At 46.6% G+C, this 12,399-nt stretch overlaps 1 protein-coding gene across 1 annotated transcript in view; it reads right to left on the bottom strand.

Annotated features, from left to right (window-relative positions):
* CDH22 (cadherin 22) overlaps positions 1-12,399 on the bottom strand; it is a 1,590,820-nt gene that overhangs the window by 947,853 nt on the left and 630,568 nt on the right. The window contains exon 3 of the mRNA XM_085619354.1: positions 3,964-4,258. Within this exon, the coding sequence (XP_085475480.1) occupies positions 3,964-4,258 (295 nt within the window). The remainder of the gene's footprint in view (positions 1-3,963; positions 4,259-12,399) is intronic.

Raw genomic sequence — 12,399 nt, 5'->3', positions numbered from 1 at the left:
TTGCGGGATGCATCCCCCTGAGGAAAAAAAAAACAAAGCGCGGCCTCCCGCGCTTCGTTTACAATTAGCCCCCGGGAGGGCTAAGTCTCTGGGGCAATTTTTCATAGTTATGGGGGGCCCAGAGGGGCCCCCCAGCCTGGGGCCCCCCACCCCCGGGGCTTATCTTAATGTATGCGGGGGGCTCATGGCCCCCCACAGCCCCGGGAACCTCCACCCCCCGGGGTTTGTTTTAAAAAAAAACCTAATAACAAAACCTGTGTGGGGGGGCTCGAGCCCCCCTACACTCCCCGGGGACCACCACCTCCCCGGGGCACTACATATTTAAAGTAGGGGCTCAGATACGGACCCCCAAGCCCCGGGGACCACCACCCCCGGGGCTTTAACTTAAGTGGGAGGGGGGCCGCGCGGCCCCCCCTCCTGGAGCCTTGTCGTGGCCCTGGGGACCGCCACCCCCCAGGGCCGGCTCCTGCAGTGTCCCGGTGGTGACCACCCAGGGACACTGCTGTTTGCAATGGCAGAGCGGGAGCCTCGCGGCTCCCACCCTGCCATTGCAAACTGCTTTGCTATTTGGAAGAGAGAGCAGGGAAACCTGCTCTCTCTTCCAAATAACAAAGCAGATTGCTTTTCCACATGGGGAGCAGCATGTTAGCTGCTCCCCATGTGGAAATGCAATGCCGGCTCCCGCATGAGGCGGGGAGCCGGCGGGGCCGTGGGGGGATTGGGGAACCCTCCATGGTCCCCAACGGAGGCCAGGCCACGGGGGATGGGGTCCCCGGGGCCAGTAGGGGCCCGGGAGGGGGGCCACGTGGCCCCCCTCCCCAAAGTAAAAATTTAAAAAACGGCCCGGGGCACCCATCCCCCGGGGCCAAAAGAGGCCACAGGATGGGGGCAAGGCAGCCCCCCTCCAAAAAAACAAAAACAAAGAAGGGCCATGCCCCGGGGGATGGGGTCCCCGGGGCAAATTAAGGCCTCGGGAGGGGGGCCACGCGGCCCCCCTCCACAGTTTAAAAAAAAATAAAAAAATAGGGGGCAGGCCCTGGGGGATGGGGTCCCCAGGGCAAAAAAATAAGAAAAAGAAGGGGAGCTACACAGCCCCCCTTCTTAAAAAGACACAAAAAAAAAACGGGATCGGAGGAGGCCACGCCCCCTTCTTTCATCACTCTGCAAACGCACCCCCTGGCGCGTTTGCAGAGGGGGAACAAATCCCCCTTCAATACTGGGGGTCCCTGGGGGCCAACTAGCCCACCAGGAACATCCAGTATGCACCAGGGGGCTGCGTTGCAGAGAGGGTTAATGAGGCCATGCCCCTTTTTACACCTCTCTGCAACGCAGCTCCATGGCACTTACTGGAGGTACCTGGTGAGCTAGTTGGCCGCCAGGGGACCTCAGGATTCAAGGGGACTTAATCTCCCAACTTAAAACGCGCCACGGGCGCGTTTGCACAGTGGTGAAGGTAGGGGGCGGGGCCTGAGGTGATACTGTGCAAACACGCCCTGTGGCGCGTTTTAAGTTGGGGAATTCATTCCTCTTCCATCCAGAGGTCCCCTAGGGGACAACTAGCCCACCAGGTACCTCCACTAAGCGCCACGGAGCTGCGTTGCAGAGTGTTGTAAAAAGGGGTGTGGCCTCTGAAAACCTCTTTGCAACGCAGCTTCCTGGCGCATACTGGAGGTACGGTGCAAAAGGGGGTGGTGATGGACGGAGCATCAGAACCAATCAAACACTCCCACCCAGTCAACAGATCTGGGTTTGATCCATCACCGTTCTTTAGCACACTCTGCCACCCCAGTTCAGACATGGCCATATGCAAATCAATCTGACCCTGTGCCTCAAGGAAACAGTCCAGCCCGAACTGCCAAGCCATGCCTTCCCTGGACCGGAAACCAGCTTCCTAGGACCGGTTTCTGGCATTTCAGCCGTCTTCAGCCAGGCTTGCTTGAATCCAGTGGCAAAGTGAGCAAGGGACTCACGTCTGAGCATACCCTGCCAACTTATGGCGAACAAAGCGGTGCAAAAGGGGGTGGTGATGGATGGAGCATCAGAACCAATCAAACACTCACACCCAGTCAACAGATCTGTCATTTGAGATGTCATCAGTGATGTCATGAGTGATGTCACTGACCATGGCATGAGTGATATAATATGTGACGTCATCAGCAGTGCATTGCGGGGGCGCGAGTTATAGTTAGCTGAACTAACTATTACAGGGGAATTTCTAGGGTTTTGTATGAGGGAAATGTCCAGCTAACTATAACACCCCTGAAACCTATGTTTTTTTCAGTGAAAATATATATATGCTTACAAGGGGCTTCCTGCCCCAGAGTCCTCACTGCAGCAGTGCACGTTCGGGTGAGGCAGCCCGCCAATAGTGTACACACTCTCCCCCCATCACCCTCGGCACAAGGAAATGCACACTCTGACAGTGTGCTTCAAATTAGACTTTTAATGTCAGAAAATCCACCACAAGCCGTATGGTACAAGAAACACCCAACGCGTTTCAGCGCGCCTGTCACCTTGGACACAAGTGAGAAGCAATTCTCTTCATGGGTATTTTAAAAAGTACATGTGATAAACAGTGAAAATGAAAAAAGGACTTACAGGTTAAATATACACTTCATTTTACATGGCAGCCATTTTAAGGTGGTAAAAGTCAAACATGAAAAATTACTTAAATCACATATTTGTTCTAAAGAAGCACTGCAGACACAATCAAGTGAAGACCACAACATAATAAAGATAAAGAGATAAAATATAGCCCTTGTAAGTATGATTGGCAACATTCTCAAATTAAGCCCCAGTAGGTACACTTGGACCTCCAATATAGTCTACTGCCGTATTCTTATGCCTGTCACAATGTTGAAAATTAAAAAGAAAGTATAATATGTAAAGGACAGTCAACCAAAAGTGTATAATTCCACAGGACCGTAAAAGCTAATGAGCTTGCCTGGCACATCATGATTACTCTTGATATTGCGATACCTGTGTGTGTCATACAGTAAACAAGTTACTAGATTCACCATCTTGTTGCAAACCATAAAGATTGAATGGGGCGGAATCCTCATAACATTAAGCAGCCGTCAGTATAAATTCATAAAATTCTGAAATCCCTTGGAATTCAGTGATCAAAAATAAATCTTCCATTTTCACTAAGTCAATTGTTGGCCATACAAGAAAGAGCACTGTTCCACCAAGGTACTGGCACCACCAAATTTCATTTAGGATCAAGTTGCAACACCTCTACCACAAAGACAAAATAAGGGTTAAGGAAATGAAAGATGGTTAGTAGAGCACTGCTGCTCCTTTATTGTTATCCGAGACGTTTTCGGTCCCAACCATAGAGTTTATGCATTTTAGATCTGCTAGAGAAAAGTTAGGCCAGGAGAATAGTCTTGTTAGAAGACTTAATAGGTAGAAAGAGACTAATCAATAGGGATGGAAGGTGGGCGGAGGGCATTTACAAAGGATAATGCAGAGCATGAGAACTATATGATTCATATGCTTCTCATTTGTCATTTCTTCTTGCACCATAAAATCATGTGCCTGGAATCTAATAATTCATTTGATGTATAAAAGACTCACAACATCATTGTTGAGGATGAAGAAGAAAGACCAGCTCTCAACTAGATTTCACATCCCAGATAGTTGGGTATAAAGAGGTGAGTATTTCCCCTGACTTCCCCTCTCTTGGCTTAGTTGTCTCTTCTTAGTGATAGAGGTCCCTGCTTTAGTTGCATGCAAGTCTTATAACTGATTTATACAAATATGCAGCCAGTAATATTATTTAAGATGAAGCAGGCGAGATAGAAACATTTTGCAAGGTAGGTGAGAAAAGGCGAATAAAGCTGTTGGGTCAGAAAGACAGAATGGGAGGAAAAGCCTGCAATTTGTGAAGGGGTTCAACAAAGAACAAATAGGCATTTTGATCCTATGTCAAGTGCGTAAATTGATTTGTGGGTTACTCACCAATTGGAGAGAGCTCAGGAATGCTTCCTATGTAGGGGACCTGCATAAATTTTGGTTCACTGTCATTAATATCCTGGACCTTGATGATGAATTCAGATTCGGGCTCCAGCAGGTTATTGGTTTCGCGGTCTCGAGCCTGAGCTCTCAGGGTGTAGAAAGTCTTGAGCTCACGGTCCAGGCGCTCAGTTGCGTGAATGTCCCCTGTGACCTCGTCGATGATGAAGATAGTTCCTGCTCCTTCGCCTGAAATTGTGTACTTGATGGAACTGTCTCCTTCATCGGAGTCAGAGTGAATCTGTCAGAGGAAAAGACAAGAAAATTGTAAACGATATTGAGTGGGCTACAGTTAGGTAGCGGAATAAGAAGTCAAAAGACTATTATTGAGCTACCATTGGGCGACCTGCTGTAAAGATCTTCATCTCTCCAAACAATATTTCTCCATCAATACCAATGGACACCTACTCCCACTAACTGTCTTTCACTCACTTTATTTTTTATAATACTAGTTTCCCCTCAATACCTACCTTCTGACCATAGCTCTAGACATTTTACACCTGAGCAGAAATGTTCATAGGAATATCCCACTCACCAATCCACAGTCGTATAAAGGAACATGTCTCAATTCTAGTTTTCCATCACTGATAACCACTAACAACCAAAGTTGCCCAATCTGTGTAATCTATATTGGAGCTTTAATAAAAATCGCAATTTATCCTCATACAATTTAACCAATAATAATCTGCCTCAAGTCACAGACAGTTGCTCACTCCCCAAAGTGTTACCAATTAAACGCACCCATAGTAATATTTTCTGAATACTTTTTTCTATCTGCCTTGCTGCGCTGCATGACAGGGAAAGGGCAGGAATGCCCCATATTTAACACAATACTGCACATTCCTGTCTTTTACCAGCGCTGGCGCACAATGGCTGCCTAATGCCAAAGTAGACAGTCTTGCACCATGGGGCAAGGGTTTCTATGTTGTAAGCAGGATTGTTTTTGTGAAGGAAGCAACACTTTCCTGCACAAAAGCAATACCCTTAGGCATTTTCCTCTTTGTATGTCTGCTGCAAAATACAGCAAACATAGAAAGAGGAAATAGCAAGGTGAAATAAAAATATTGATCCTTATTCGCCCTCCCCCAGGAAGGCATAGCATTTTGGTGCATTCCAAGGTCTACCAGTAATACCAAATCTGGCAATGCATCAAAATCCAAGGACTTTGCATGGGAATACCCAAGCACCACCCAAGGAATGCCTCCTTGAGGAAGAGTAGCGCAACACAACGCAATGATTTGCTCTGCGTTACTCTGGATTTATCAAGCCATTCAGTGCCATGAAAGGTGGACTTGTGTGCAGGGCCAGACTGGGAACATAAAGCAGTCCAGGCAATTTTCTCTGACCAGCCCCTGGGGAAGCACTGCCTGGCCCTGGGAGGATGGAAATGCTTGCCTACTGCTTTCGTTACTGGGGATGATATTGCAACACTGCAGCAAAACTGGCTCCCAGTAACAAACTAGCCCCCACTGCTACAAAACTGGCCCCCACCCTTCCAGCCTGCCGGGGAAACACCTGGTACGGCCAGTCCAGCCCTGCTTGCGTGGCTTGATAAATCACATTTTAGGGTTGATTCCCACATGCACCCCATTGCATGGTGCAAAAGCGAAGCCACCCACACACAAATATAGTCTGCACTCCTGTTTCAATAAGGTGAGCTATTAGCCTGCAAAACTGCTCACATGCACCATCATATTAGTAACTAACTGCTACCAGTTGACTAGCGGCACTAACCATAACTACAGCATTTCTAAGACCGCCACTTTACCACTAATATGAATGTACATGATACTCAAGATGCTACTGGGGCATGATCTAACAATAGCCCACCTTAATGTTAGCATTCATGAGTGGTACTTGCATTTACACCTCAATGTCACGAGCTGTGCTAGACCTACACACATCCTCCTGACATTTCTCTTCATGCACAAATTATATCTATCTGCCTTTAGGACATCCCCGTTCACATTTCAGAGATTGTCTTCCATCAATATTAAGGACTGCACGTACAAACGCATGAGCACACCCACTAATACCCGCTGATTTAATATGTTTATTAAAACCATTTGGCACTCCAACGCGCCACAAATCTGATTTACAGCTCACATTATAAAAGTAATATGCGTAATTAAAATAAGCAAACATACATTTACACATTTCTTCCAAGGGGATTACACAAGTTAATTTTGTATAAAAAATAATCACTCAATGCGTTTAGGAGGTGAAATCAAATAAATATCTACAATGAGGGGAAGAAGAAGGAGGGGGTTGGACACGCACATCTGCAGACACTGGTTTTCCATGAGCAGAAAACAATCCATGGGCTGGTAGAGGGACATTTATGTGCAGGGCTAGACCAAAGCGGAGGGCCAGTTATACATCCCAGTGGGAAACCATCAAGCTGAGGGCCACACTTAGCATACCCGAGAAATGAGCACAGCAGTGTGTGTTATGTGGTCCATTTGGGGATACTCAAGTCTAGGATAAGAAAGAAACTCCCAAATGAAAGACATATTGGGGACAGTTATAGTGTCAAGTAGGGGAAAAATTAGTCTAGACCCTGATAAAAGCCACAAAAGAAGAGCACACAGTACTTCTAGGTCTGCAGTTCAGTGGGGGTTGATCAAACCAAGGATGAGAGCAATCCCCCTCAAGAAAACACACACAGTATAACTGAGTGTAGCCCCCAAGAAAGAAAGAGTAATTAAACTGTCCAGTTGTCAACAATCAAGCCTAGGGTAAAACTAAATCTGCCCAAAACATAGTAGGGTCGGGTACAGTGAGCCCCAGGAAATCCAAACAGTAGGCCAGCCCAACCCTCCCCTAGACTAACAAGCATTTGCAATGCAATAGGTCTTGCATTTACAAGAGTTTGAGCAATTGGCATTGTAAATGACAATGCCTTTTATTGATGTGTTGTTTTTAAAACAGATAAATAAAAGGCATTGTCATTTACAATGGCAATAGCTTAAACTCTCGCAAATGCGAGACCTCTTGCATTGCGAATGTGTTTGGCGCCTGTGCGATAAATATTTTTTTTTTAAGCATTAGGAGAGAGCGTGTCCTGCCTGCAACATCAGGCAGGACAAAGCTATTTGAGAAAATAATGCCCTGAGGCTGTAATGAAAGCCTACCAAGTAACAACACATGAGTGTCGCCATGTGGAGGATACAAAATGAGACAACGTGGTATTAAGGAGGGGCTACTAAGCCTATTGACCAATGAACAGCCACAGTTTACAGTGGACAATGACACAAGCCAATGAAAAATATGGACGAAGGGTGGGCAGAGCTTCAAGTCCCTACCTGAATACAGCATGCCCCACAGAGCAGCGCATGTGGTGCCCAGGCTGGACCAAAAAAACAGAAACCAGAATCAAGCAAAAACACCAGAATGCAGGGTCTAACTCAGGTCCTGAAAAACTCCACGGAATAGACAACCAAATAACGAGCTGAGAAAACATCCACTCTATACAACATCGGAACAGGGGCTAGAGGAATGCACAGAATCAACATAGAAGCCTCGAGTGAAGTACACTGCCCAGAATGGACAGTCACACGTAGGATCTTAAGCAAGAACGAAGAGTGGAGATTCAAGACTGAGTGGAGCATATTAGCAAGAAAAGGCCCAGCTAGTGACCAACACCCACACCAAAAACAAAGACCAGTCACCTCCAACATAGTGTCAGAGAAATATGTTGCCAGATCCCTCCCATCATGAAAAAACAAAGACACCTAAATACAGACATCTCCTAGGGAGACGCACTGAAACTGAGATACAAACACCTAGATACTTCCCACAGAGAGACAGTGAAACTGAGCAGTGGACACTTCCCACACTACACAAAGACATGGAAAGTCACGAAAACACCCTTCCACACTATTGAGACAGACAAATAGTGCCAGACACCTCTCACAGAGAAATGCAAACACCGTGGGACAGACATCTTCCTTAGGAGACAACAACCATTGACTTCCAGCTGGGACGTGCAATTCAAACAAAGAGCACCAGGCACTTCCCACGAAGACATGCACACAACTTGGATCCAAAGACAGCCAATGACACCCAGACGCACACACTTTTTACAGAGAGATGCAGACGCCCAGGCACAGTCATCTTCCCAAGAAGACACTGAAAATGACAGCCAGACACCTTGCAGAGTGATTTAGTAGCCGATCACTTCTTTCAGAGAGATATTGGAACCAAGGGGCATATGTACAATAGAAGTGGCGGAGCGCGGCGTTAGCCTCCTTGGCTTAACATTGCGCTCCCCCACTTCTGAAACACAGTGCTACACCATTTTTACAACAATATGACACAGCCTTGCATTTCCACCTTGCGCTGGTGCTAAACTTAGCTGCCTAGCGCCAACGCAGGCACCATTGCAGGGGAATATTGTTTATGTGCAGGAAGGTGGCCCTTCCTGTACATAAACCATCTTGGCATTTTGTAACTTCTATGTGTGCTGCTTAATGCAGCACAAATACAAGTTGCAAAATGGCTTTTTTTAAAGATTGTTTATGTGCAGGAGGGGACGCCATCCTGCACATGAACAATCAATGGCGTTTTGCTGTTTCTATGTGTGCTGCACAATGCAGCACACATGGAAACAGCAAAAACGATGAGAAATTAAGCGCCAGGGTAATACCAGGTTTTCCCCGGTCTTAATTTTGGTGCTGCCCCATATTTAGACCACCCTAGTAAATAGGGGGTAGCGTCAAAATCAATGGGTGTTGTGGTGGAATGCCCACGACAACACCCATTTCCCTTCCCTTTCACGCTTTGCATTGCTTGAAAGGGTGCCTTATTTACAAGGCTTAACGATGCCTTGTAAATAAAGGGAAGCCCTTATCGCCAACATACGTCAGGAAAAGTGACGGTGTAGTGGTGATAGGGGCTTGTAAATATACCCCCAAGAATCATAAAAATCACCAACAAACAGCCTTAACAGACAAACACTGACATCGAGGGTAAAGTATACTCCCCCCATAGAGAAAAAAACATCCAAATCCTTGGACTGTCATCACCCATAGTGATACACTTACATGAAGGGTACTAAGGTGAACAAACAAAAAACACGAAGAGTTAGAGAAAGAGCACAAATGAATATGCTACAAGAAAAGAAAAAGTCATTAGGTAAATGAACTGAAATTGTAGCTCTTCTCGTCCAGAATTTTGCCAGGCAGTGACCTTGTTGCACAAGAAGACTGACAAGCTGTCAAGTTCCACCCTGAAGCACAGTGCACCGGATAACATATGCTTACTCAAACAACGAATGCATCTTAACCACACATTCCTTTACCACACATACCTTTACCACATGATTTTGTGCTTAAGGCTTGAAAGGTAAAGGGGTATGCATGGCCAAGGTTGCGCCCCTCCCCTGCCTTTAGCTACAAACTGAGGTTCAAATACCCCCACCCCCTCAAAACTACCTCAACCCAGCCCTTAAAACTACCCCAACCCCCTCCCAGCCCTCAAAACTATCCCTGACTCCCATACCCTAAAAACTACCCAACCCCCAGCCCTGAAAACTACTGCCTACCCCCCAGCCCTGAGAACTACCCCCGCCCTAAAATCTAGCCCTGAACCCACTCCCATCCCTGAAAACTACCTCAAAACCCCCAGCCCTGAAAACATCCCCCAATCTCCCCAGCCCTGAAAACTACCCTGACCCCCCAACCTTGAAAACGTCCCCGATCCCCCAGACCTGAAAACGACCCTCCAGCCCTGAAAACTAGTCCTGAACCTGCACCCAGCCCTGATAACTACCTCAACTCCCAGCCCTGAAAACTACCACCAACCCCCTTGCCATGAAAACTATCCCTGACCCACCCCTCGCCCACAAAACTAGCCCGTCTCATCCCAGCACACAAAACAACTCCCAACCTACCCCCTGCCCACAAAACAACCTGACCCACCCCCAGCCCACAAAACAACCCCGACCCACCCCAGCCCACAAAACAACCCCGACCCACTCCCAGCCCACAAAACTACCCCTCGCCCCAGCCCACAAAACTATCCCAAACTGCCAAGCCCAGAAAACAACCCCAACCTACCCCCAGCCTATAAAACTACCTCTACCCCCAGCCCATAAAAGTACCCCAACCCCCCAGCCTACTAAACTACTACAAAACAACCCCCAACCCACCGCCCAGCCCAGAACTACACCCAGCCCCACTTACCTCACAACTTCCTGCGAGGTCTTCCTGCTTCCGTCCGCAGCAGCCTACACATAGACCACGCATTGCCTTAACCACGCATATGTGTGGTAAAGGCATATGCGTGGTTAAGGCATGCGTGGTAGGGCTTGCGAAGTCGGAACACTCATTGTTTAGACTGTGGTGTTCCGACTGCTTTCCCTCCTCAACTTCAAAACTGAGTGTAGTGTGGCATGCGACCAGAATCACCACACTGCCGGGTCTCTTGATCAAAGCTTGCAGGGTGACATGAGAAGAATAAGGTGACTGAAGCAGGAACAACTGGAAAAATAGCAGTGTTGCTGCAATGCACTCAGTGTATAGGTTTTGAGTTTCACACGGTGAGATGCAAGACCTCATAATAGAGATGGCACCAGTTAAGGCCAACAAGTGCCTTTCTAAAAAGAGATGGGCCTGCAAAGCACCCCAAGTTCAATATTCTGAAGGATCCATCATAAGTTAGACACTAACACAAAAGATTGCAAACGTCCCTAAAAGTAAATACGTTCAGCTGTCAACCACGTAGAGCAGTAAAAACAGTCAAACCACAGCCAAGACCTCCTCATTGCAAGGATATTCTCAGAGTAAGTCAAATATCCACAGAGACAAAACTACCTGAGATCAAACACTCCACCTTCATTGTACAACGCAAACTCAAGGACAAATCCAATAAAGAGACACACAGGTAGAAATGCCACGAAAAACAAGGCAGTCAAATCACACTAAATGTAAACACTCACATACAAGGGCCAGTGGACACTCAACGAATCCCTCAGATATGGTGAGAGAAGAATTCCAACAGAAGGGACAACTGAGGTCTGGACCATGCACATTTGTCCGAAAATGACTCTCGCACCTGGAGGAAGATCATCATTCTTGTCGGGCAATGTCTGTCCCGGGGACAGGTGAAATGTTTGCCTCTAGGTGCTTAATAGAAATGGATAGGATTTTTGCTTTTGGTCTACATGCTTGTAGCAGAAAAACAAATTCACTTTATATCAAAATACCAGCTGAAAACAATTTACACAATTCCACAGAATACTCCAGCTCAACTCGAATGTTCTCAGTACAGATGCCAGTAACAGGCGTCATCAGAAAATATTTGTAACTGCCCCTCTGGAACTTTCATCTATCCATCAAGAGTACACGCACCAACAAGCAGAGCTTTAAACAAGAAATGAACTGTGGCTTTACATTAGTCTTTGATAAATCCGACCCGCACCTGTCAACTAGGGGTGGGCGTAACTGGCGTAATCCTCTCTAGAGTAATTATTCATAATAACTGCAAAATGAATCATAATTATGTGTAATTACATGAGAACATAATCCAGCATTTAGCGCTATTTTCTCAGTGCAAAATGCACCCTTGCATTCAAAATGTTCATGGATTTATTTTGCACTAAGAAAATAGAGGTAAAGGCTACAGCACATGAACAGCAACAGCCGACAGCCGCTCGCGCTCTTAGGGGCATATTGACAATGAAGTGACAGAGTGCGGCGTTAGCCTTCCTATCTTCCTATCTCTGCCACTTCAGAAACACAGGGCTGCAACATATATACAAAAATATGATGCAGCCCTGCGTTTTCCCCTGCACTGGTGCTAAACTCAGCAGCCTAGTGCCAACGCAGGCACCCCTGCAAGGGTGTCTGTGTGCAAAGGAAGATTGATTATGTGCAGGTAGGTCTCCCTTCCTGCACATAAACAATCTTTAAATTACTTTTTGTAACTTTTATGTGTGCTTCTTAATGCAGCACATACAGAAGTTGCCATTTCTTTTATTTGATTGTTTATGTGCAGGAAGGGTCACCTTCCTGCACATAAACAATCAATGGCAATTTGCTGTTTGTATGTGTGCTGTACAACGCAGCACACAGGAAACAGCAAAAACAAGGAGAAATAAAGCATTTCTCCTTGTTTCGCCTGTTTACGATCAGGTCTTCCCTGGTCTTAATTTTGGTGCTGCCTCCTATTTACACCTCCCTTGTAAATAGGGGGCAGCGTGAAAATGAATGGGTGTTGCGGTGGAACACCCACTGCAACACCCATTACCCGCCCCTTTCAGCGTGAATGGGTAACTCATTTACAAGGCGGCGTTAAGCCACATTAAGTGACTTAACGCTGCCTTGTAAATAAGGCGAAGCCGATATCGCCATCACAACTTCATTGGTGGCAATAGGGGCT

The sequence above is a fragment of the Triturus cristatus genome, chromosome 7 (genome assembly GCF_964204655.1).
Source record: "Triturus cristatus chromosome 7, aTriCri1.1, whole genome shotgun sequence".
Classification (NCBI taxonomy): domain Eukaryota; kingdom Metazoa; phylum Chordata; class Amphibia; order Caudata; family Salamandridae; genus Triturus; species Triturus cristatus.
Note: the sequence above shows the minus strand (reverse complement) of the source record. Positions and strands in the feature narration are given on the sequence as shown.